General features: G+C 36.8%; 1 protein-coding gene across 2 annotated transcripts in view; it reads right to left on the reverse strand.

The window, feature by feature from the left end:
* The window catches only part of cdk13 (cyclin-dependent kinase 13), a 74,374-nt gene extending 47,656 nt beyond the window's left edge, over nucleotides 1-26,718 (reverse strand). The window contains exon 1 of one of the 2 annotated variants that reach the window (XM_039753400.1): nucleotides 24,883-26,718. In XM_039753400.1, the coding sequence (XP_039609334.1) occupies nucleotides 24,883-25,928 (1,046 nt within the window). In that variant the 5' untranslated portion in view covers nucleotides 25,929-26,718. The remainder of the gene's footprint in view (nucleotides 1-24,882) is intronic. The other variant, XM_039753399.1, reaches the window with a different exon arrangement.
* Nucleotides 26,719-27,639: the final 921 nt, after the last annotated feature.

Below are 27,639 nucleotides of genomic sequence, written 5' to 3' on the forward strand. Positions count from 1 at the left end.
TGGGTAATGCAGCAGAACAATAATCTGAAGCACAAGCGCAAGTCCACCTTTGAATGACTCAAAAAAATAAATAAATATTGGTGTTGGAGTGGCCTAGTCAAAGTTCTGACTTTACCCCCACTGAGATGTTGTGGTGGGACCTTAAATAGGCAGTTCATAGTCTAAAACAAGAGTTCCCAAAGTGGTCGATATCGACCCCCTGGGGTCGATTTGAACTTTCTAGGAGTCAATAGTTTTAATAAAAAAATTTTGGGGTTGACAACAGCAAAAATAGACCCCCTTACAACTGCTATTTGTTTGTTACTTCAAAATATCTATGATTCTAATAGGTACCTATCACTTTTTTGATAAAAACACATTACATACCAAACTTGCGAACGAAAAGGTAAAATGTGTCATTAAATGAGTCACAGGTAAGAATGCATGAAAATACATGTAGCACAAACATGTCTGTGCAGTGTCTTATCGAACGTATCAAAGCAAGTGTGGACATGAAAAACCGTTGCATGTCCACAGTTGCTCGCGGTGGGACGAGAGGACGGATATTCGATTATCGATTACTCGTTTGATACTTATTTGTGATTTGAACTTTGAATATAATTATTTGTTGAGGAGCAGTACAACGAAAAAGAAAATCAGAGGACACAGTTTATTCGAGTTTGAACAAAAATCTTCTGTTTCAAGTAAGTACATACTTTGTTTTTTTTTTTTTTATCACAGGGGCTGTCGAAATTGTTAATAAAAGTTTTTATTTCTTCAGATAATATTATGACTGAACCAAAAAAGAAATGCAGACAGTACAGCTTGGACTATTTGTACTTATTTTGATTTTACATTTTGATTTCATAAATGTCAAAATTGTAAAAAAAACTCTGCTCGTATTTTTTTGCTTTAATTTTCGTTAGTGCAGGTTTCGATATTAAATGTTGCACAAGATAATGCCATATTCCGTAGTCCTTTTATCTTTTTCAATCATTAATTGCAAGTGATTAAAATGAAAAGTTTGATATCTAGTGAAATATGTAATACAGTAATCCCTCGCTATATCACGCTTCGACTTTTGCGGCTTCACTCTATCGCGGATTTTAAATGTAAGCACATCTAAATATACATCACAGATTTTTCGCTGGTTCGCCGCTTTCTGCGGACAATGGGTCTTTTAATTTAGGTTACATGCTTCCTCAGTTTGATTGCCCAGTTGATTTCATACAAGGGATGCTATTGGCGGTTGGCTTAGAAGCTACCCAATCAGAGCATGTATTACATATTAACTAAAACTCCTCAATGATATAAGATATGCTTCCCGCGCGGTGCTTGTTTGCTTCTCTCTATCTTTCTCACTCTCTCTGCCTGACGGAGTGGGTGTGAGCAGAGGGGCTGTTTGCACAGAGGACACAGACGCTCCTCTACAAAATGCCGCTTTATCGCCGGTGCTTCTGTATACTTAAAAGTACGTATTGATTTTTTGATTGTTTGCTTTTCTTAGCAAGCGCTCTCTCTGACATTCTTTGCTCCTGACGGCGCTCCTTTGAAGATAAGATATGTTTGCTTTCTTTTAATTGTGAGAAAGAACTGTCATCTCTGTCTTGTAATGGAGCACAGTTTAAACGTTTGACTAAAGGGTGTTATTTCATGTCTAGAGGGCTCTAATAATGTTAACAGGGTGGGAGAGTTTATAAGGGCTTAAAATATATACAAATAACCATACAAACATATGGTTTCTACTTCGCGGATTTTCACCTATCGCGGGGGCTTCTGGAACGCAACCCACGTGATCGAGGAGGGATTACTGTATTGAGTACTGTACACATTTATTAATTTGAGTAAGTAAAGTAAATGACTAGGTGGTCGACGTTTTTAAAAGTTTTTAGTAAAGGGGTCTGAGGCCGAAAAAAGTTTGGGAACTCTTGGTCTAAAACCTTTCAATGTGACTAAGTTAAAAACAATTCTGTAGAGTGGGCCAAAATTTCTCCACATTAATGCTAAAAACTGATTCCTCGTAAGTAGACACATTTTTTTGAGGTGCTATTGCTGCTAAAGGTGGCACAACCATGTATTAAGATAAGGCCTAGGATTTTTGGGGGGTTCTTCAGGGGTGTTGGATTTTAGTTACTTTTTGTTCATTATGTATACACAGGTTGACATTTGTATTATACTAAATTTGTTTGGAGATCAGAAACAAAGGTTCTGAATAAGAAAAAAACAGGAAATCAGGAAGGGGGCAAATATTGTACTGTACAGGAACACTACAGGCCCATAATAAAGCTAAAGTATGTAGTGTGTATCATGTTGAAACTGTATGAAAGATTACCTTACTTACTTGTCCTACCTTACCATAACTAAGAAAGCAACAATTTATTTTGGTACTCAAACCATGACAATACGTGCTTGGGGTGGGGAGACCCTGCATCAGACCATTTAACTTTTTTCATTTTGTTATTTTGCAGTCCTGTGCTCATTGCATAAATACATATTTCCCCATATCTGTGCCTCGCCAAATTCCTGTCTATGACCTCTGCAGGTACTTTGAACTAACATCTTTTTTTTTTTCTCCAATACAAATTGCCAACTGTGGGACTGTATATAGACAGATGTGCTCCTATCCTAACCATGACCAATCAAATGAATTTGCCATAGGTGAACGTCAAACCTGCTGCAGGAACATCAAGCATGGCTGGAGAATATGGAAAAATTGACTTTGCAATTATTTTGACCTAAAATGCGATATTCCTTGATATGTTGTCAAAACACATTAAAGTCTGAAGATCAGTACTATATAGATACGTATATACATGTTTTCCATACAGAGTTCAAAAACTGGCATATTTAATCACAATAATAGTTTTTTTCTTTCTTTTAAAAATGTAACAATTCCATGAATAGCTGTGCTTCAAAGAAGCAGCTCAAATAACATGTTTTCCAACCATTTTTGCTTTATGCCTTCAGTACTTATTAAACTTCAATTTGAATGCATTCCCTGCCTTGCTGGCATGTGTGTCTGCCCGGCAGTAAACATTTTTCTCTTTTTGACTGTTCTTTAAGGAAAGATAACTCTTGACTAATTACTGTGCTAATCACTGGTTAAAACACATGTGAATATGTATATTATACATATATTATTTAATAATTGACATCAGATGCAATGGCTTCAAATGATCCATTTGTATATGCATGTTTTCTTGTCTGTAACAGTCTGTGTGAAGAATGTGGGTATTTACTTTACAACATTCAACAGCTTAGAAAGTACTGGTTTTTCAGCCAGACAACTTGTATTTTGCTCTCTGTGTTCTTAATATCTTTTCAAATATTTCCTTTCCTACAGTATCTACTGGCGCTTTAAAGGGTTAGCACCAGGGAAGATGGAATGTGGAGAAGCATGAAATTCTGAAGGGGTAGTAATATTTCAGTGTAAACAGAGTTGCTTCAACTACCCACTGAAGTTTTACTTTCACTTATTTCGCGGTTTATCCAGATTGAACCATCTCTCTAATAAAATTGGGTATTATAAAATTGTGTAGATTTTTGTTTCATTAACTGATTATTTCATTACCCTTTGGCTAACCCTTGCTGACAAAATAATTACAATTAACTTCAAATTATGTTAATGGATTCAAATCTCAATATAACATATTAAAAATGTCACTGCAAAAAATTGTGCAAATTTTGAATGTCTATTAATGTTAAGAAGCTCAAGTCACAAGGTAAGCAAAAAGACAAAGTCAAAATTAAAATAAAATGGCAATGCAATATGAGTGTTTAATAATTCAAATAAAAGATTACCAAGAAGGCTGCAGTTTTCATTCCTGCTTGTGAAGTTTCAGGAGGAGAGACCATGTAAAATGAAATGACTGGTGTTTAATGAATGAATATTGTTCTGTACAGATTATGCTTATGCCACTGCACTGAGGAACATTTCTGGGAAAAACTAATAGTATACTGTTTTATGTGCAACATACTTACAGATAGCTATTCTGATACTCTGTCACTCAACCTCATTCCCTAATAATTAATGGGTATGTATGTGATGGATCATATTTCTTCTTACATCAACTGGTCAATTCAGGTTGAGAAATTGTGGGATATAGTTCAGGTATAGTTTTATTTTTGCACAAATGTAGTAAAAATGAGTGTTCCCCTCAGGTGAAAGAAAGAAAGAACGAACCAACTGGCATAGAATCCAATTGCATAAAGTTTTTTCTTCCCTGTAATGTAAAATCCAAAATGAATCAAAAATAACTTAGCTGCAAATCTCAGCAGCTGTATTAAATATTAGAATAGGCAGTGTTCCTTGTTATTGAAGAACCACTAAACTTCACTGATTTTGGGTTAAGTTACTGAGGTATGACTAACTATTTATTTTTTCTCCAGCCATCTGGAGTTTTTTTGTTTTTTCTGTCCCCCCTGGCCATTGAACCTTACTCTTATTCGATGTTAATTAATGTTTATTTATTTATTTTGTTTTATAATTGTGTCTTTCATTTTTCTATTCTTTAATATGTAAAGCACTTTGAGCTACTGTTTGTATGAAAATGTGCTATATAAATAAATGTTGTTGTTGTTGTTAAAGCTGCTTGATTTACAATCTTACAGAAGCACAAAACAAAGAAGCAATAATCAAGCTTCTAATAGTAGTAATCAAAGTAGATGAATAAAAAAAGTCTTTTTGATCCACAGGAACACAATCCAGATTTGTTTGACATGGCATCTGTGCTGTATTCTATTTAAACAGGGAAGTCAGAATGTGTGTTTCAAGTAGGGAGATTCAACTGGAAGGTCACCACATCTCTGATTTCCTACTCAGAAAGTTGGGAAAGCCTCATCAGCCTCAAATTCTAAATCCAAGATGACTGCTGCACCGTGCATGAACAGGAGGGAAAGCTGTAGTATTACACTGTTTATTAGCACTTCTGTCTAAATCATTTGTACACATAGTATTGTCCAACTTTTATCTGTGGACATATTGCTATGGTGTTTGGATAAGCAAAATAGTGAGTAATGTATTATCAACTTGTTCATTAGTTGTCAGAATTTCAAATGAGCAAGTACAACAGGTGTTCCTAAAGGAGTCTGTATTGGTTTTTCTGAATGTTTTACTGGAACAACTCTGTGGTCGACTCACAGTGAAGTCATTCCCAGCTCCAACATCAGACTTTCAAGGTATATGAAACACAGTATTAATAATCTTCATCACTGTAGATATTATCCTTTCTGTACTTGTGTTGGCAAAGGTAACAGTCTTCTGGTTGGGACAAGTAATGTATCTAATACATTGCCACCTAACAATTTGGTGAATTTGCACTTTGTGTGACCTTATCTGTATAAGCACCACATGTCACATTATTGAAGAAATAAAAGGTTTTCATTGCTTTTGGTGGTTTAGTTACAAAGCAGTCTACTGAAAATCTTTTCTTAGTCAAACTCCTGCTCCTGCATAGCTTGTAACAGGTTTGTCTACTGCTTCACACTAAACTGTGGGTATTCCATGGCACAGACTAGCACAAATAATAAAAAAAAAAAAATCATCTGTGTAATATGCTTCTGCTTTGCTCTTATTGGCTACTTTTCAAAATGTATGCAGTATCCACGACACAGCAAGTTTCAGCAAAGACTAGAAGAGCTATGACACAATTCAGAGGAACATAAATGATTAATCAGATTAGGTTAATCAATGCAAAGACTTTGATGGAGTATGCTCTATTTCATGATTATCATGTATTTTAAAATGTATCCTTGTCAGCTGGTGACAAACAAAAAACGTGTAGTCTACATTATCAAAGACCAGTAGTTAGTAGGTCTGATAAAATAGTATAAACTTCATTACTAAAATAAAAAGAACCAAAAATCACTAAAAGTGGGTTACTAGTTGGGATTTTTAAGCCAAACTAATAATGTTAATAAGTATAACAACTAAAACATGACAAACCTACTCGGGTGATGTGTACTGCATCTAGAAAAAAAATCTTACTTCCCTACTTTTAACTTTGAACTCTTTAGGAAAGGGAACCTTTAGTGTCAAAACCTGTTCGGCAAACCTGGGTGCTGTGTTAAATTCTTAACTGTAGCTTGCAAGCTGATATGAAAACTGTTTGCAGATTTGCTCATCTTAGCAATACTTTGAGTATTCAATTTTATGTAAACTATCCTATTGAAAAGGCTTGTTTACTTTTATTTTTTTATATCTGGACTGTGGTGTTACCCTTTAGAGTGGTATTCCCCAAGATTTTGTTACATAATCATCAAATGGTTCAAATATTCAGTTACTCACCTATTAACACATACAACTGCAAAAGAGTGTTTACTCTAGTACTGTTCCATTCCACTGGCAACCTGTTTATTGAGATACTAGCAAAATACCCAATACTGCTATTAAATTTTAATTAAGAAAAGTAAACCTTTTTAAACTGAGGGAAAATATAACAATAATTATTTGTTAAGGATCTCCTTGTATACCACGTTGTCAGTTCAGCACTCCAGTTGTAATATGACCAAGCTGTGTGAGCTTACTCTTGAGTATGCAAAGTATAGTTGGTCATGTGAAAAGCAATCTTGCCTCAAATCAATGGCAACCTTTTGTAGGGCCTGTCCCTGAGACTTATTAATGGTCATCGCGAAGCAGAGCCTTACTGGAAATTGGAGGCATTTGAATTTAAATGGGAGATCAGAGGGTATAACGGGGATGTGAGGAATAAACACTCTCCCCTGAGCAACTGCCAGTAAAAATAATTGCCTCAATTAGGTTCTTTTGCAGACACGTCACCTGAAGTCTCGTGCCGTTACAAAGTTTCGGTGGTTGTAAGTTTTTCAGTAATGTTATTGGTGTCCCAAACCTCAAAATTACATTATGCTCAGGAGTGCCTGGAGGATTCAGAGTGTCTAGCGACAGCGTGTCTATTAACTTGTGGATTTTTCTGTGAGTATTTGGCGAAAGTGTCACGAAGTTGTTTCCGCAAGACCGCGTTAGCTGCGGAGCTCAGCTCAGAGCGAAATGAAGTGAATGGGAGGGGAGATGATGACGTGACTCCCCCACCCACCTTAACTCTTAATCACTCCACAAACACAGTCTCTCGGATCTCAACTCTCCTTTATATAAATCAGTAAAGGAGAGAGGACTAAATGCTAAGGAAAAAGAATGGCAAGATCACGTCAGCTGCGGAGCTGAGCTCTGAGGGAAATGAAGTGAATGAAATGACATGAATGGGAGGGGAGATGACGACGTGACTCCCCCACCCACCTTAACTATCCATCTCTCCACAAACACAGTCTCTCGGCATGACAAACGCCAGCAGCAGCGTGTCTATGAACTTAATTTAAAGTTAAGCTTTACACCTTGCTTTCCTATTCGTTTACATAAGCACAGTCCTTCACCAGCAATTTTAACTCCATTACAGCAATTTCAACTCAGTTACAAAGTGATCAAAAGTTCCGTTTATACCCTGCGTCTTCTCATTAAACTTGTATCTTGTGAATATCGTATTCGTCGTAGGCATGACACACGCCAGTGGCAGTGTCTTCGTTTGCTTAAGCACAGTCCTTCACCCACGAATATTTAGCGGCAGCATGTCTCCCTGACCGTCTCATCTTCATTTGCAAAAGCACAGCCCTTCACCCGCGAATATTTAGTGGCAGCGTGTCTATTGGATTGCTGCTGACGGATGGCCTTATATGGGCAGGCACTCAATTACGTGGGAGGCGTGATGATGCGGGACACAACTCCGCCTCACACGGCGACCAAGCAGCAGGCTATGGCCGTATATATGGACGTAAGTAGGTTCCAGTTATGACCGTTACGCATAGAATTTCGAAATGAAACCTGCCTAACTTTTGTAAGTAAGCCGTAAGGAATGAGCCTGCCAAATTTTAGCCTTCCACCTACACGGGAAATTGAGAATTAGTGATGAGTCAGTCAGTCAGTCAGTGAGGGCTTTGTCTTTTATTAGTATAGATTTGGCCATTTCGGTACACTTGAAAGCGACAACCGAACAATTCAGCGGCAGCCATCAACTCACATGCAGAACCATAGGTGAAGGGCTTAAGCATTTCACTCTTATAGAGCTCCTGTGTAGTATAATTATCTCCTGTACCGTCATCAGTCCATACCTTGAACCCGTCCCAGTCATGCAATACATAAGACACAATGTTCCTCCGGATATCAAGAGTGAGCCTGATATAGCCGTGCAATATGTAACAAAGAGAACGGAAAAGGCAGACGCCATCTCCGGGCATGGAAACCACTCGGCAAGTGACAGTTCTTTGATCGATGGTGATCACCTCGATAGACATGTTAATGAGGGTACGGTTGGAATGATAAAGGAAATGGGTACCTGAACAATGTAAAGTATAAAATACCTAAACAATAACTATAATCATAATAAACAAACAATCAAACAGCGGAGAAGCCTTGGATTAAATAAAAAGGCTGTAGTTATCAGCAGGGAGACGTGAATCCCGTGGCGAAGCAAGGAATGGAATGCAGAGACCGGAGCGGCCTTATATAGGCAGGCAACCAACAACTTGGGACCCAACGCCGCCTCACACGGTGACCGAGCTGCAGGCTATGGATGTATATATGTACGTAAGATTCAGTTAGTGTTGGGAACCCGCGTACCAAATTTCTTGAAGATGGGCCCATAAGTAACAAAGACCGTTGAAAGGTTCAATATGGCGGCCGACAGTGGCATCATACCACCGAAATAGTATGTATATTGGTTTCGTGAAGATGGGGCCATAAATAAAGTTCAACATGGCGGACATTGTCGACCGTTACGTGTAGAATATCAAAATGAAACCTGCTTATCTTTTGTAAGTAAGCTGTAAGGAATGAGCCTGCCAAATTTCAGCCTTCTACCTACACGGGAAGTTGGAGAATTAGTGATGAGTGAGTGAGTGAGTGAGTGAGGGCTTTGCCTTATATTAGTATAGATAATAATCTTAAATGATAACTTTTAAAGCTGTAAATGGTAGTTCAACAACCTAGTTCGCAGTCTTGGTTCATTTTTGTGTGTCAAACAGAACTCACTACACTGCTGGTGCTTATCTTTTGTCCTCCCAGCTTATATGGTATAAAACCTTCAGAGCCTTTGTATTAAATTGTTTGGCTACAAAACTCTGGAATTATTTGACTGTTTTTAATTAGACAAATCATTTACTTTCAATCATTTCACTTTGAATATAGATCTAAGACTTATTTGATCAAACATCTCAATTATTTCTTCCTGAGTTGTTTATGTTATATAAATATTTATCTTATGATCTTGTTTTATGCTAACACACAAAGAAATTGTTATTGGCTATCTTTCTGTACAGACACACTTTTTCATTGTAATTATTTGTGTTTAAGTGATAAGAAAAAAAAAACACAACTTGTTTTGAGCTGGCACCTAAAATCTTGAAATCTTTGTCAGAGCTAATATAACAGATATTTGGATGTTACACATGTAATACTAGTTATGAGAAGTTCTCACTGTTAAGGTTAGTCAAGCTCAATGTACACAGGTATCAGCAACAACAAAGTACAATATCACATTTATAAGCACCCTGAAAAACAACAGTACAAAGGTTGTTTTAGAGGAATTCCGAAATAATAATCATCTTCAGTTGTTAAGTTTGATTTAACAAAGGTGGACTTATAGTATATATATTTGGAAATATGTATAAAGAAAAATTAGGGAGAGAGCTAGAATATTAGTGTCAGTAAGATGTGGCATCTGAAATTTTTATTTGAATTGCACATTAAATATTACTCTTCAGTAAGTGCATTAACCACCTATTGTCTACTCTATGTACTTATACAAACAATTCTCATAAAAGCAAGTCATAAACCTAACAAAGTGACTTGTTGATAAAACATTTTAAATGTGTGCTGTTACCAAAGCAACTGTGGAGACCTTTAAATGAAAAACAAAATCCCAAATAATAATACTGGTATTCACTAATAAATGCAGTATTGCTATCATGATGCTTGAATTTTTATTTTTAGAATTGTTTTTAAGCAGGATTATTTTTCAATCACTGAACACGGCAAAAAATAAATGTAATATGTGTACATAGTCATATAAATCAGGCAGTTCAAGATGACTACATCATTCTCTGAAAACTGCCTTTGTTGTTCCGTTTTCAAGATCACACACACACAAGTAATGAGAGGTTTATTATTTTGTATGTCTGCAAACTCTTCCATAATAACTATAAAACAATACTGGTACTCATTGCAGCAATTCAATTAAAGTATCACTATACTCACATTTGCAGAATGTATCTCAGTCATTCCTATCCTAACTGCTTACATATACACACAAACACACTTTTTAAATATTTTATACATACATACATACCATACACACACACACACACACATACATATACACATACATATATACATACATATATGTTATATTATATATACCGTAGATACCGTTATATAAGCCGAGAATTTCGTCCTAGATTTTTGGCTTGGAGTTTGGGGGTCAACGAGTATCGTTTCAGATTCAAGATTTCCAGCGCAATGCCGGTTTTGCCGATGAATACGGAAGTAAATAATGACGAAACCACAGAGCCATCTTTCAGAAGAAGAAGTAACTTTGCATGCCGGTACTTTAAATTAAATAAAGAACTTATTCAAAAAAGTGTTTTAGTTGTTGATTTTATTAATAAAATTTATAATAAATTATCAGGAAGTTTAAAATAAAAATTTTTGTTTTGATTTACGATCAACATCTTGCATTACGACCCGGATACGGTCACGTGTATCCGCTTGCGCGATTGTAAACAACCAACCGAGAGCGTTAGTAGCGTCAGCCGGAGCCCAGATACATGTGTTTGTGGATGTAATTTCGGTCATTGCCATGATTTACCTATATATATATAATTCATTAAGACCATGCAAGCAAGACACATAATTGCTAAGGAAGGAAGAGAAGGTAAAGAAAGCGATCACAATCGAAACAAAGATGGAAATTATGTGGAAATATGAGAGTGCTGTTCGTGTGACCAATCTCGCTAATATGTACAGCATGTCGAAATCCACCATCGACAATTTTATAAAGATTTGCATAAGGAGGCTCCTTCTAAACAATAACCACCTTCCGTTTCATTCTCCTCCTCCTCCTCCTTTCCTGCAGCCCAAAGATGTCAAATTAAATGGTGAGTATAGTATGAAATTGTTGTTTCTAGAATAGAATGCCTTTTATTGTCACTATACACATCTACAATGAGATTAAAAGCAGCTCCTTCAGTGCAGAAAAAAAGTTCTGTATAGGGCTTGTATGGTTGTTTTTTTAGCCTTAGCATAACGCCGGATCTGCAGCCCCGCTTCTGCTTTCTTTCCCTCCTCCGTATGTGTCGTCTCCTAGACCCGACAACAATCCACGGAGAGCCCGGTGGTCTTGCTATGTTGTCTGGGATGTTGTACGTGTGATGAAAAACACTCGAAACAGATGTCTGGCTCTGGACACCGATGTCTATAAGGTTCTGACGGGTGTAGCAGATGTTCGCCGAACCGATCGTGCACAAACAAGGAAAAAAAAAGTACAAAAACAACAAAAAAGTACACTGAAAAGGAGAGCCCTGAGCTGCTGCAACCATGCGCGTTGCCATGCTCCTAGCTTAATCTAGCCTACTTCTGGTAGGCTAGGCACTTTTTATAACTTTTTGGTTAGCACATTAGAAAAATTATTGGTGTTTTGGAAAATTATGCACAATATACAACCCTTTTTTATTATGAAAAGTTTAAGTAAGTGTTGCAGTGGGAGGTTCGGAACGCATTATGGGATAGCCTTCGTGAACAAATTAAGTTCGTAAGTCAAGGGTCCACTGTATTGCGTATTTAAGTTAATCAAATTCATAACGAGTCTCCGGAAATCCACCCGCCAATGTACCGTATTTGCGTATATAGTTTCAACACAAAGGTTTCATTTTACCAAACTTCTCAGCAATCACTTCCTGGTTTCCATCAAAAATGCCGGCAGTCTCAAATTCTCGCCGATTGACATGATAAATATACCTGAAGAGACACTTTTAAGGAAATTTAGAAAATTTTGCTTGGAGAAGGGTGTCGGTTTAAATACCGGTCATCGGCAAATACATGTAATTTAGTAGTTAGAGAAGGGGATCGGCTAATACCGAGTCGGCTTATATTCCGGGATCTACAGTATATATAAATAGAACCACAATTCCAAAAAAGTTGGGACACTATATGAAATGTAAATAAAAATAGAAGGCAATGATTTGCAAAACTTATATACTCATATTTTGGTCTGGAATCCCTACAGATTTTATTTTTTTCTCCAGCCGTCTGGAGTTTTTGTTTTTTTGTCCCCCCTGGCCATTGAACCTTACTCTTATTCTATGTTAATTAATGTTGATTTATTTTATTTTATAAATTGTGTCTTTCATTTTTTGATTCTTTAATATGTAAAGCACTGTTGTTGTTAATATATTTTATTCACAACAGAATATAGAAAACATATCAAATGTTGAAAGTAAGACATTTTCTTATTTCATGAAAAAAAAAAACATGTCCCCTAAACGTTGGACAAAAGGGAACAAAAGGCAAGAAAAGTAAGTGGTACCAAAAAGAAACAGCTGGAAGAACATTTTGCAACTATTTACAGTAGGTTAAATGGCAACAGGTCAGTAACATGATTGGGTATAAAATGATGGGCAGAGGCTCACTAATCTGCAAAAAATGTCTACAAACTTTGGAATGATTTCAGAATAATGCTCCTCAGCATAAAATTGCTAACACTTTGAATCTTTTGATATTATTTACAGTAGATGATAAGATATTCAGAGAATTTGGAAACATTCCGTGTGCAAAGGACAAGACTGAAAATCAATATTGGATGCCCATGATCTTCAGGCAGTCAGGCGGCACTGCATTAAAAACAGACATGATTCGGTCATGGAAATCACTGCATGGACTCAAGAACACTTCCAGAAATCAATATTTGTGAACACAGTTCGCTGTGTCATCCACAAATACAGGTTAAAGCTCTACCATGCAAAGAAGCAGCCACAAGTGAACATGATTCCGAAGGTTTGGTCTTCTCTGGGCCAAAGCTCATTTAAAATGGACTGAGGCAAACTGAAAACCTTTTCTGTGATCAGACTAATTGAAACTTGAAATTCTTTTTGGTAAACATGGATGAAGAAGATGAACCATCTTCCTTGTTATCAGAGCTCAGTTCAAAAGCCTCAGTCTCTGACAGTATGGGGCTGCATTAGTGCCTATGGAATTGGCAGCTTGCACAGCTGGAAAGGCACCATCAATACTAAAGGTATATACAGGTTTTAGAGTAACACACTCCCATTCCCGTGGACACCTGTTTCAGGGAAGGCATTGCAAATTTCACCTACACAATTCTAAACCACATACTGCATCTATTACAATAGCATGACTTCATAGTAGAAGAGTTTCACTAATTGTGCATCATGAAACAAAAAATATGTCAAAGACGACCCAGGACTGTTAAGCAGCTACAATCCTATATGAGACAAAAATGGGACAACATTCCTCTCCAAGAAGTTCAGCAACTGGTCTCCTTAGTTCCCAGACATTTATGGACTGTTGTTAGAAAAAGAAAAAAAAGGGGGTGGGTGCTCTGATCCTGTTCCAACTTTGAGACATGTTGCTGCCATCAAATTCAAGACCACCTTAATCTTTTCTTAAAATGGAACATTTTCTCAAAAATGCTTAAACATTTGATATGTTTTCTATGTTCTATTGTAAATAAAATATGGGTTTATGACATTTGAAAATCATTGCATTTTGTTTTTATTTATATTTAAAACAGTGTCCAACCTTTTTTGGAATTGGGGTTGTATATTTTATATACTATATGCTCGCCCACCCCCTCTGCCGCTCACGTAGTGAAGGGGGGGCTGAACGCACGCTAAGAAGATGCGGTTGGATCAGCTGCTGGCTGGCTGGCTTGCTGCTGCTGCTGTCGAGCTGCGCATCGATCATTTAAAAGCCTGTACAGCAGCTGTCCTTTTGTCTCACTGCCTTTTCTCGCAGGATGTTAAAGTGTCTCTCGCAGGACGTTAAAGCGTGTCCAAGAAAATCATGTATCGTCTCCTTCCAAAACTTCCAATATTTTTTTTTTATAATAGATATATAGATATAGATATATACATACACATATATACACACACACCCACACATACATACATACATATACAGTATACAAACACACAAACTAAAATGCTTTAGAACACTTGTTTTTCAGTTTTAACGGAAATACACGCAGTTTAATGTGTTAATATTGAATTAAATCAAGAAATAAAAACAAACAATGGCAAATAAAGTCAAGAAATCATTAAGCATACAAAATGTTATTCAAATTTTTGATTCATCGAAGTAGCCACGTTTGGCTGATTTAACAGACAAACTGTGGTAACCCTTTTGATTCAGAATGCCAGTCACTCTGTGCAAGTCACCAACACTGTCTCTATCAAAAGAACCCCAGACCATCACACTTCCTCCTCCATGCTAGACAGTTGGTGTCACAAACTGAGGAACCATCTTTTCACTAACTTGACGGCATACAAACACCCTGTGTGATGAACCAAAGATTTCAAATTTGAATTCACCTGTTCATAAGACTTTCTTCCTGTCTGTAGTAGTCCCGAGTCAGCCCTATTTTGTCCTTTAAGGAATGGCTTTGTTACTGCCATTAGCCCTGTCAAACTAGCAGCACAAAGCCTTTCTATTCACAGTAGAAATGGCGACTTGCTTTATTTGACCAATGTTAACCTGTGCTTGAAGCTGTTGTGCTGCGAGATGTCTATCTGGTTAACCTTTAGAAACCTGTCCCCCCCATATATATTTATTGATTTTAATTAGAAACAGATAACATTGCATACAGTCAAGTGAAATTTATCAAATCAAATCGACCCCCACCCACGAGAAAGACAGAGAAACCAGCAATCGAAGCTACTCTATAAAAGTAGCAAGAAAAGAAGGGTAGCCTTTTACCCAAAATGGAAGCTTAATCTAAAATGTTACCTATTAGATCCTGCCAAATTTTAAATAAGTTTTGAACTTATTTAAAAGTGAGAAGTAGATTTTTTTCCAATTTCAAGTAGTAAAGAACATCAGTTATCCATTGACATTATGAGTGGTGGGGCATGATTCTTCTATTTGAGCAAGATAAGCCTGTGTGCTAGTAATGTAGTAAAGGAAATTACATATTGTTTATCTTTCTCCATTTTAATGCCATCTGAGAGTGCAGCAAACACGGTTGTTAATGGGTTAGGAGCGATTGTGACACCAAGGCTGTCTGATACAGTAGTTATACAAAGATTTTTGTCCAAAATGTTAATTTGGGAGCACGCCTAGAACATGTGGCCCAGTGAGGCTGCAGCTAGGTTGCAACGTTCACAAGTTGAATGTTCCCTGTTGTGCACATATGGAGCTTGAGTTTATTCTGTGCATGCTGCCTTCCACTTCTTTTCTGAAATACTGAGTGAAAGGTCATTCCCCGAATGTACTATGAGGTCTTTGAAAGGAAGAGACTTTTAAATATTTCTATAAAATGCTATCCGAGTCTTGAAAACTGATCAATAATTCTTATGGAACAGAAAATGGTGGAAGGTGAAGAAAATTGGCCAGGTTCTGTTTCTAGCTTAAAAGTAGTGGAGGAATAGTGTTGATGAGAAGGGAATATAAAACTGCAAGATATTTCTATTGCCGACCAGGCTTGTGGATACTCATCATTTTGTGTCGATGTCCAAGTCTTTATAGCTTGTACGTTTGTGCCCAATAATAAAATTGAAAGTTGGGTAATGCCATGCCTCCTTCTGCTTTAGGTTGTTCTAGAGTCGCCCTTGGGATGCATGGATGTTTCTAATTCCAAATAAGTGAAGTTATGATTGAGTCTAATTTCTTAAAAAATGATTTGTTAATGTATATGGGGATGTAATGTACAGGGTAGTCTAGATCTAATTATGCAGATCCATATCGTCTGGATGACACCGATTTATGCTGGGACGATTCCTGTTCGGCGCAAAGACGATTGTTCATGTCGTCAGTTCGCACACTTCTCGATGGTCCGGGATTTTTCAGGTGATTTTTCCATGTAATAAACTTAAGTTATAGCGTAATGAAAATTGCATAATTAGATCTGGACCACCCTATATATGGGGATGCTTTGGAATAGAAAGAGCAGCTTGGGAAGGATGCTTCATCTTAACAATGTTGATTCTCCCTGCTAATTTAAGATGGAGGATAGACCATCTAGTCAGGTCTTATTTAATTTTTTCCATGCAGACAGCAAAATTTTGTTGAAAAAGAGCTTTATACTTGCTTGTAATATTAACCCAATATTTACTGTATTTAAATGGATTTGCTAAGATAAATAAGGTGTCCAGTCCAATATTGCACGCTAGAGAAATCACTGGAAAAAGCACGATTTTATTCAAATAGATTTTAAGTCCAGATATCTTTTCAAAACCTGCTAATGCTTCTAGGACTGCTGGAACAGAATTTTGTGGGTCCAATATATACAGTAACATATTATCTGAATACAGTATAGTGATATTTTCTGTTTAACTCCTTCTCTAAAAATCCCCTTAACCTCGGATGCGTTTCAAAAGAATAATACAGCCAAGGGTTTAATGCCAATTGCAAAGAGCAATGGTGATAAGGGGAATACTTGTTGAAAACCATGTTCTAGTTTGAAGTTATCTGAAATAATGTTATTCATACAAGCTGAGGCTTCTGGATTAGTATAAAGTCATTTGATCCATGCACATGTGTGGGCCGAACCCAAATTTGTGCAATGTGGTTAATAGGTAGTCCCATTCAAACAGCAAATGTTTTTTTCTGCATCTAAAGATAATAAGATCTCTGGGGTATTAGATATAATGCGTGAATATATTATATTGAATAGGCAAAGGCTAGAAGTGTCTGACTTTAATAAATCCTATTTGGCCTTGTGATATTACAGAAGGAAGCACTTTCTCAATCCTTTTGCTGAAACTTTGGAAAGAATCTTAAAATTGATATTCTGAAGAGAGATTGGTCTGTATGATGCACATTGTAGTAGGTCCTTGTTCTTCTTAGGAAAGATGGTATTAATGCTTGGTGAAAAGTTTGAGGTGGATTAGGATGACCAAAATACATCAATATGTTAGCAATGCTGAAATTACAACATTTGACCATTAAGCAGCAATGTTTATCTCTAAAATAGCATAACAACTGCTTTTATGTACCTCACAACAACATGCATAAATGTAGCCATAAAAAATGTAAATGTATACTGGTACATTTAAAATATAATTTAAATCTGATATATTATAATCTCAGTTACTCTTTGACAGCTAAATACAGACAGAAGAACTCACTACAAAACCCATTTTCCTACTTGGGTGTAAATCTAAATGGTACTGTTAGATTTAGAAAGTTAAAAATGTTTGTAAAACCAAACCTGGCTGATAAATACGCAAAATGTTTTTTCAATTCTGAGTGTAAGGCATTCCCATAATACATGACGCAATGAAGAATTTGCTGATGGATTTATCCATGGTGACTTATAATGTTTTATGATACAGTTAGTTACATTTTGATATTTTTTTCCCCAATTGAAGCACAGGCAGATCTAGTGATTTGCTCATGGTCACACAGTGTCAGTAGCGGGATTTGAATCTACAACCTCAGGGTCTGAAGTCCAAAGTCTTAACCAATACACCACACTGCCTGTCTGGTTGGATAATGTGAGAGAATGTGTGATATATATGATTACAGCTGAAAAAGACTTTGCCTTGTATAAAATGATGATGGACTCCTATTAATTATCTGAGATTCAAACTGAAAAGCCCATTCCCTGCCCTGCCTCAGGTTATTTAAGGGTGCATTATTTGGCTAGACAAAGTTTTTATAGTAGCCCCTGAGGAAAGGTTAAAAAAGCAAGCAAGGTTTCTTCTAACAAATTCTCAGATTTGCATGTACTAAAATATTTTTTCTGATAAACTATATATCAAGCATAATGGATGTTAACATATTGTCAATAACAAAAGTAAACCTAAAGGTCTCAATATCAAGTGTCTTTCATGTGTTAAATACTATGCAGTTCATGAATGATGGCACTATATGATTTTCTTACTAAAGATTCAATTAACACGAATATTTCAAACTTAAATGTCTCTTGCAATGGTACTTTTACTCTGAGCAAGTGCTGGACACCACTTCAGTTCTGCTTAGTTTTAATTAATTAGTGGCAAATGATGAATACAGTAACACATGCAGGGAACAATTAGGACAAGAGATCTTTCTGATTCTTTCCATAGTCTCATAATACTATACATACATTCATTACCCAGTAGTAGAGATAAATGCTAGGTTGTGCCATTTTTTTTAAACTGTGGCCTCATTGTGTTCTAAACAAATGAACTTACAATTTTATCTAATTTTAAAAGATAGATGTGTTAATGTACATAGGGATACTATTAAATACAATCTTTTTCTAAAGACATTTATTTTCACAATGCTAGTTTTCCTAGCTAATGTAAGATGAACAATTCAGACACTGTGTTAAGGTCTTGTGTAAAACTTTTTTTAAGGCTACTAAAATTAAAACTGTCCTTAACTTACTATGTGATTATGATTCCTAAAAATGTGAATTGCATATCATCTGATGCTACATTCAAAGTACAGTATCATATTACCGCCTGCTGTTTGGTATTCATTATTTCTGTTTAATATTGTATTGCTGTCAAAGAATGGCATTGTATTATATACAGTACACAACATTAAATTTGACCTTGAATTGTTGCAAAATAATTAAAAAGCTCTGATCAATTTAGAGTGTAGTGTCTTAAGTTTTTATAAGGTGGAATTTTTAGCCGCTTCACCTTAACAATGTTTTCCATTATTCTTTCTTTAAAAGGGAGGGTAAAGTGGCATATTGCTTCATTGTACATCATACTTTTTAGTCCATTTTATCATTGTTTCATTCATGGCAAAATTTTGTGAGAAAAAGTCTTGCTAGCACACTGCCTTCTAAAACTGAAGCACAGACTGCATATCACTGGCTATGAAAAATCCTGGTTAAGTTATAAAATACTGTAGTTATAAAATAGCCCACTGGTTCTCAAGCTCAGTTCCAGGGTCCCACTGTGGCTACAGGTTACTATTACAACCAGTTTCACAAATCAACGAGTAACTGATTTAATTGGTTAATTAACTGATCCATTTCTTGTCTTATTTTGCATTTAGAAAAGCACTCCAGTATGATGTTTAAATTTAAAACAAATTCAGAAATTCATATTTTTTTTGCATTTTTTACTGTTTCTTTTTCACCTATTTTTTCTCTGGAGTTTACCATTAATTTACGCAAATACTGAATGTGAAAGGGGTACAGCTACATCAGTGCCATACTCATTTGTAGGTTAATTAGTAAGAAAACAATAAAATCAGACCTTGTCAACTTCAGCCCTGTGGAATACTGTAAATGCAAATACTGTCATTCCAACTAACCACTGCTTTTAACCAGACTCCTGACCACCTCATGCATGAAGCTATTTCCAGGTTTTTGCCTTTTTTGTGTTAAAACAGAAATAAAACAGCAGTTTCCTATTTTTTATTGGAACGGTATGGGCATTTGTGTGTGTTACACATAGGTAAATTACTGTTTAATATTTTTTAATAAATTTCTGGTTACTTCAGCTATTTATTGCTAATTAGCAGACAATGGAGTATGATAATGAGGTATCTGCATCCTTTTGTAAGTGTAATTTGTACCTGTATCTACACTGCTCATCTCTAATTGTTAGGGATACACCTATACTATGTGTTGGCATTGGTATCAGTCTGGTACTGCCCCCTTAGTACTCATACACTATATTAACTCTTTCATATGGCCTTTTACAAATACTGGACTCAAAGGTCAGGCAACAGAAGACGTAAACAAACAGTGAGTATGCAATATTGAAAGTTGCAAAACTAAGGTGGCTAGAACTAGATCAGTAAATGACTAAAACATTTTTCTCACAAAGATGGGGAGAGAAAGTAGCAGTTGAAAAACCTGAGACAATATTTTTTTTGCCAAAGAAATTAGATTACCAGCTATGCAAAACAAACCCTGTTGAACACACAGCATTCACATTTCAGTTAGATTTTCCTATATGATGTTTGTACATGCTTATTCTGGGAATAAAAATTAACTCAAATTGAGCTGTCACATACAAAAATCTAATCAAAAAAAAAATACAGTCAGATTTTATGATTTATGGTGGTTAGGGGCAAAGGACCCTTGCAAATGCAAAAATCCATAAAAACCTTCCAATGTAGGCTGAGAGAGAGAGAAACAGATGAGAGGGGCAACACAAATAATACACAATTACAATACAACACTGTACTAGATTTACAAAACAGTTAAATATAAAACTCAAGTTCAAACTGTATACATAGACCTGCATGTAAATGGGAAAAAAACACTAATATCCACTTTACTTGCAGGAATAGCTGCTGTAACAGCTTCATGGATTTCCTGCTCTTTTTTCTTGATATATCTTACAGTGGCGAGTAACCATAGCAGGTGACTTCAAACATATCCATTTCTTGTAGGGTCATCATTTTCTTCTGTCCCTTAGGAACACTTTCAGAACTATAAGAAGCGGTATATTTTGGACACATGATTATATTTTAACTTTACTGCATTAAATAAAATGCAAAAATTTGTGAGTAACATGAGACAGAATGATGACTATGCACGCAAATCACATGTGTGAGGCTGGCTCTTGAGGCAAAGACACGTGACTTGCCCAAACAATGCGTGTAGTTTTCAAGTTCTTTTGTGAACTGTAACTTGTTACAAAATTTCACTTATTATAATAAACTTGTGTATATATATATATATATATATATATATATATATTTATTTTGATGGTAGTAATTGATAAAAATATGACATATATACATTCATAACTTATTAGACCTTTTTTGATAATTCTTAACATTTTCGAGTCTGTTTACATCTACTGTAGTTTTCCGCAGTAGGTCGCAAACATTACATTCAACATTATTGATGACAAATCCATAAACGGATCCAAAAATTGTGACGTGCAAGGGACAACTGTACATGAATGTTTTACACACAAATATATATAAAAAAAAAAAAACCTCAAGGTTTCATATCTTTCCACTTGGCTTCATGTTACTGCAGCTGACTCTATGGATTATTTGCTGGAGAACCACCCACTGCAGCGAGGAGAATGATTAGGTTCTGGCTGCATCCAAGCTTTATGCAGAGATGCCAATGAAATGACCAAGAAAAATTATGAACTTATTCGAATTACAAAATTCTTTAAAAAATAATGTAATATAAAATTACAAGACATGGTTATGACTGAAGCAGAAAAAAGTTAAAATACCAAAAAAAATGTTTAAATTGCACATAATTCTGGTTGAATTCTGGCTTGTTAAATTTGACTTGATTGTATGTAAAGTTATTTTCTTTGTTGAATGAGTCAGACTTCATTGTATGGATTTTTTTTCTTCAAGAAATAAATAAATAGCACATAAACGACAATCATTTGTGTGCATTTATTTTGTTGGTACCGTTATTACTGTCACTGTTCTGAGGAGATGTGCATGTTAGAAGCGTAGTCTACTGTGTACAACACATGACAATAAACTTGAACTGCATACACACCCAACTGAGATCATTAAAAGGCTTTTTAGTGCATCTTGAAAAGTTGTAGATAACAGAAGAATCTATGATAGAGCTGAAATTGGTTTTTAAAAGAACCAATCTCTAATATTTTAAAACTTAATTAAGCTAGATACCACCTCATTCTTTTTTACTGCAGTTCTAATTTAAGAGTTCTATTCCTATTTAAGATGCACCTATTGCTGTCTAAATAATAAAACCATTGACAGATTATTAATGAATAAAGACCATTAGAAATACATGTTCATTCTTTCTTAAAAATGTTTCATTCATTATGGTTTATTAAATAAAACTGTATTCTCATATATTTATTGTTAAAAATTCAGCATTAATCTACCTAATAAAAATACTCGTATAGTATTCTGTTTTAGTCTACACTGTTCAATGTGTGCTTGGTATTAGTACTGGTTGTATTTGGATTGAATTAAGGGAGTAAACTCCACAGAAACAGGTGAATTAAAAAAATATGGCAATAGAAAGTTAAATAATTAAAGCTATGCAAAAAACATTTCTGAATTTCTTTAATATGGAAATAGCATACTAATACATTTTACTGAAAACAAACTAAGATATAAAAAGACTAGCTATTTACACAATTACATCAATCAGAAGACTGACACTTTGATCTATGAAACCATTTGCAATGAAAACCTGTAGCCACAGTGGAACTGAACTTGAGAACCCCTTAAATTGGCCATATTTAACCCAAACAGAATTCTGTCTCTCTATTATAATAACAAAATCTTGGGTTGAGATGTGATTTTCTCGGAGGCACTTTTAACGTCCCGGGAGACATGGAAGTGAGACAAAAGGACAGCTGCTGTACAGGCTTTTAAATGTTCAATGTGCTGTGAGACATGCAGATCACACAGCACGGCACAAGCAGAAGCAGCAAGCCAGCTGATTGAGCATAGTATGTATTTGTTTCCCATTGTATCTCCGTTTCAGAGGAGCAACCGCATCTCCTTAGCGCGAGTTCAGCCCCCCTCATTACAACACGAGAGGCAGAGAGTGGCTGGCGCGTAGCATGCCCCGGGGTTGTGGGGTGGGAATAACTCATTCATTACAGCTTTATTACTGGCAAATATCAAGTTGAAAATAAATGAAATAAAAATAATCTCTTTAAATGGTATATCTTCCAAATTAAGTTTCATCAAACAAACAGAATATAGAGTAATGAGGACTGAAAGCTTTAAGATGGCTTCAAGTTGGGAACCGAGTGGTTCAATGAACAAATGCTGTCACTATAAAGCAATTAATGCCAAACAAAGCAGTAGTGGCTATACACTTTGTTGAAATTAATCACTTTTTCAGTATCTGCTTCATATCAATGTAACAAATTCCTTCCTGAATGAACCAGATTAACAACCTGATTAACCTGACTTTTTTTACTTTTAACTGCAATAAGAAATAGTTATCAATAACATTTTTCATTCAATACTAGAGCAGCTGTACATAAATTCCCATCATTTTGGAATATAGTTGTACAGAAATTATTTTGCTGGTAGTTAGGCACCTGTGTAGACCTCTGCAGACAAAACAGGCTTGATTCAATGTAACATAAGCAGAATATTAAAATATTTTAATATAAAATATTAGAAAACCATTTTAACATTTGAATATATGACTTTCCAAATCCAGGTGTGGCATAAAAATATGCAATTGTCTTGAAACCTTAGGATGTAAATATAACAATAAAACAGGCTAAGAAAGTAGGCTTCATATCCCAAGGACGCTAAATCAAATTCTCTAACACACAATGTGACCTTGATAAGAAAGTGGGCTTCATACCACAAGGACGCTACTTTAACTATATCTCAAACACATTGTGTGACCTTGAATAAGCCGCTTAACCTGCATGTGCTGTATCCTGATCTTGTAAAATGTCAGCTACATGTACTCCAAGAACGATTAGTGTTGTGAAACAAGACAACATTATAAATCTGTGTATGTGGAAGTTAAGAAAACAATGTGGTGTATAATTACCATGATGTCTCAGACCACCACCAATTGCTTACTGTATAACTGAACAACAAGTACTGTGACATCAATATACTGTATTCCTGAAAAGTCAGTAATTTGCACTACAACCCTTAATGACCAGCTATAGTTTAGACCTGGTTATTAAAGAGGAGTGAAACCCCTTTGTTTGTACAATATTTTTGTTCTAAGGAGACATGCAAATATGAATCACATTGCACCATATGTACACAACAATAAACTTGCCCTGACTTTGTGTTTGCTTCTGAATTACTACCTTTTTAATCAAGATATATGGCTACCATTCATACACAGTATTGCAGTATACAATGGTACAAAATAATGTTCCGCAGGACCAAAGTATAACATACATAAACTCAGGTCAAGTAAAAAAAAGCTATACATGATAAACAAGTAGCAGGTAATGAGCAGATAGTACTACATTGTAAAAGACAGTAATAAATAATAACAACAATAATAAAAACAACAAAATGTAACAAATGTACAGCATATAAACTACTTGGAGCAGATTTGTGGGGAGTGTAGAATCAGAGTTGAGTGACCGGACCGCCAAGGGGTAGAAGCTTTGCAGAACTTGTTCCGATGCTACAGAAACTTTTGCCAGATATAAGAGGGACGAAGAAAATGTGGGAAGGGTGGGATGTTATTAAGCAGATGGCGTTGTAACGAAAGAAAAGAATATTACAACAATGTAAAATCGGTCCCGTATCGCAAGCAACCTGCAAATATTCTCAGACTTAAACTGGTCGGGGAGGGCAATGATTATCTCGCTAAGTAAAAGTTCAAAGATTAACTTTGCAATAACCTGACGACTAGCGTTTTAAATCGATTGTCTTTCTGGCTTACAAACAAGAAGTACAGCTTGGTTTGCTCCGATTTCACCGTAGGTGTAAAAGGTCGTATCGACTGCAACACAAACCTTTTCACAGGCACAGCGGACCACTTGGAGTCCCATTTAAGAAATATACAGCCCAATCTTTAAGTTCATTCAAACTTGCTACATGCACATCAAACGCTAAAGATGCAATTGATTCTGCGAATTATTCCAAAACTTTGCGGAAGCACACACTCCCCTCTCTTTATATTCAATGCGGTTACCAAATCTCACACGAAGAAAGTTATGTACGAGCAGCCCAGGCCTACAAAAGGCCTAGCTGTCACAGCGGAGTTCTAACCAAAAAAATTCCCCAGCCGCCCCCGAAAAACCGCTTACCTGGAGTCCGGGCTACGACTGTACGATCTTCTGTAGGGGCTCTTGGAACGGCGGCCTCGGCTGTAAGGACTGGCTGCCAACTCTCCCTGCTCGTAAGGACTGTGTCGGCCATAGCTTGGGGAACGCCGCCAGCTGTACGGACTGCTCGACTTCTGCCTTCGGGCCGCGTACACTGGCGGGGGGCTAGCAGGGTGACAGGTGCTGTAGAAATCCGCCTCCCTACCTGCGTAGTAATTCGGACTGGGTGACCTCCTCTTGCTACCATAGCTGTTGGGGCTTCTTTTACTTCCGAACTGAGTGTAGCCAGTCGCCGGAGACTGGTAGCCGTAGCCCTGGTTGTATGCCCCACCGTACGGACTATCCTCCTTAAAACTGGGGCTCAGTGAATTCTTCTTCCTGTAGGCCCGGGGTTCCTCTTTTGCCCTATATGCTTTTGGGGTGTCCTTATAAGCAAAGGGTGCCTCTTTGTCAGTCTTGGACCGACTGCTTTTGTTCACCTTTGCTTCCAAGAGACTTGAAAGTGGCAGAGAGACTTTCTTCTTGCCGTTACTGTCACTAGTTCGGCCGTCATCCTTGGCGTGCTTTCGGGATTTGGAGCGCTCTCTATCGCGGGTTGCCCGGCTGCTGCTGCTATTACTACTGTGGCGATGCTCCTTACTGACCGCATGGCGATGGTGCTCCTTACGTGATCGCCGGCTTTCCCCTGGCACGGTGTCACAGTTGTTCGGTTGCATAAGAATCCGCTGGTCGCGGGGATCGGGCTTGGGAGAAGGACTGCCCGAGAATCTCTCCGACTGTGAACTCACATCGTCGTACTCAACTTGATTGCGTGGGTCGCCGTCCCTTTGTAGAAAGGATCGACGGTCGCTGCCGGGCTCGTCTGTTCGAAGAGATAGCGGTAGTCTTGACCGGCCGTGGCGGCTCCTACGGCGTTTAGAGGAGGCTGAGCGACGCTTCTCGCGGCGCTTGGGCACCTCGGCTCCCGTACCTAAAGTCCTCTCCAGCCGGGGCTTCCGACCTTCCTGTGCCGCCTCCGTGCTCGGCATTTATCAACCAGCCTGACCAGCTGATCTGTTCTTTATATGTAAGATTTTTTTTTTTATTAGATGTATATCTAAACTAACTTGTCAAGCAAAAGTGATATTCAGGAACACATATACTCCAATAGTGGAGCCATCCCCCCGCCCCCCCAAAAACTAAGCAAAAAAAAGCTAAAGCGCCAACTGTACTACATCCAAATAAGCGACCAGGAACAAGGAGCAAAAAGAATGAGATCCGATCTTGAAGACGACTCCAGCTTAAAACGCAACTAAAATCACAAGCTTCCAGGTGTAGCTCATACGTAATCCGTCAGGGGCAGACTTGCTGTTAAGTTAAATATATATCCAACTTGAAGTAACTTAAGTTTGGTGATTTTCCGCCTTGAAGGAATAAACGGAAACAAAGTACATCTTCTTCTCCAGTCCTCTACACATAATCTTTAAAAAAACACCATCCCAGTACGGGCTACAGTGGCTGCGACGTCTTTTTGTTAACACGGAAGTGTTGTTTCGCTTACTTTCGGCTCCACTCGGCAGATTCAATAAAAATGAAAGTATTTTCCTTTGGTAGTTTCTCCTTTAACAGTACAAAACTCAAAACCACTACACAACGTACACTAAGATAGTAAGAAAATCGATTTTCTGTACGTTAAATCATCTGCCTTTTATTAAACTACTATTAATATTATAATTTATCAAAACAATTCTTTGTGTGCTGTCTGGTGCGGAGAACGCTGGCCGCTTCGCTTGGTACAAACTGAAACGCCTGCTTTCCTTTACGGGAACAGAGGAAACCCTTGGCATCGCTTAATGAGTTCCGCTTCTAAGGGGTGACAATGACTACTTGTATAAATATTTAATTTTATAATCAAAGCAACTTATAATCCAAGGTTCATATTAATTGTATTTCCAAAGTTAAACATTTATTTTTTTAAATTCCGTTGTAGCAAGAAAGGCTGCACCCAAACGTGATAAAAGTTACAAGCGATTTCAGGGGGACGGCAATTTAAGGAGCACATCAACGCGAGAGCGAGAACCGCGACATGGCCGCCAGCCTTCTTCCTTTTTCATGAGCAGCATCCGGTGAGAGAGAGAGAGAGAGAGAGAGAGAGAGGAAGGACAGACAGATAGACAGACAGACAGCAATAGTGGGACGCATCATGATTTCGATACATAACGTACACTAATCGCTGATATTTTTGACGGGTGTTCTTCAAGCTGTGTCAAGTTTATTTTTGTTTTTTAAAACGTTTGTCGCATGATTTGCTTTAAAGCGCTTTGATTCTTTTATTGAACAGTAAAAAAGATAAATTAGACGCAATGCATTAAATACATCGATTGTAGAAAAACTGAAATTATTTATGACGCGTGACCAAAACAGAATAAGATTTAAACTGTTTCACTGTTTGCAGTGTATATTGGTTTTCCGTGAGTATAGTGCATTACGAAATTACCGACGTGTAATTTGGATACCTAGTTGTTACAGATTTTCTCCTTGAAGCAGTTATTTCAAATTTATCGTGTTTATCAATTTAATCAGATGTCAGCCAGGTTTGAATGGGATATTAATTTAAGCTGTGCATTTTGTACATTTGAGGACTGAACTATTGTTTAATTTTTGGATGTATTTACAAAAAATCTGGTGCAATCTTAAATCTTTATTTGTAATGACTACTAGTATTAATATTTCCATAAAGATGTGTTTTTTTATAACGAT

Source organism: Polypterus senegalus, chromosome 5 (assembly GCF_016835505.1).
Source record: "Polypterus senegalus isolate Bchr_013 chromosome 5, ASM1683550v1, whole genome shotgun sequence".
Classification (NCBI taxonomy): domain Eukaryota; kingdom Metazoa; phylum Chordata; class Cladistia; order Polypteriformes; family Polypteridae; genus Polypterus; species Polypterus senegalus.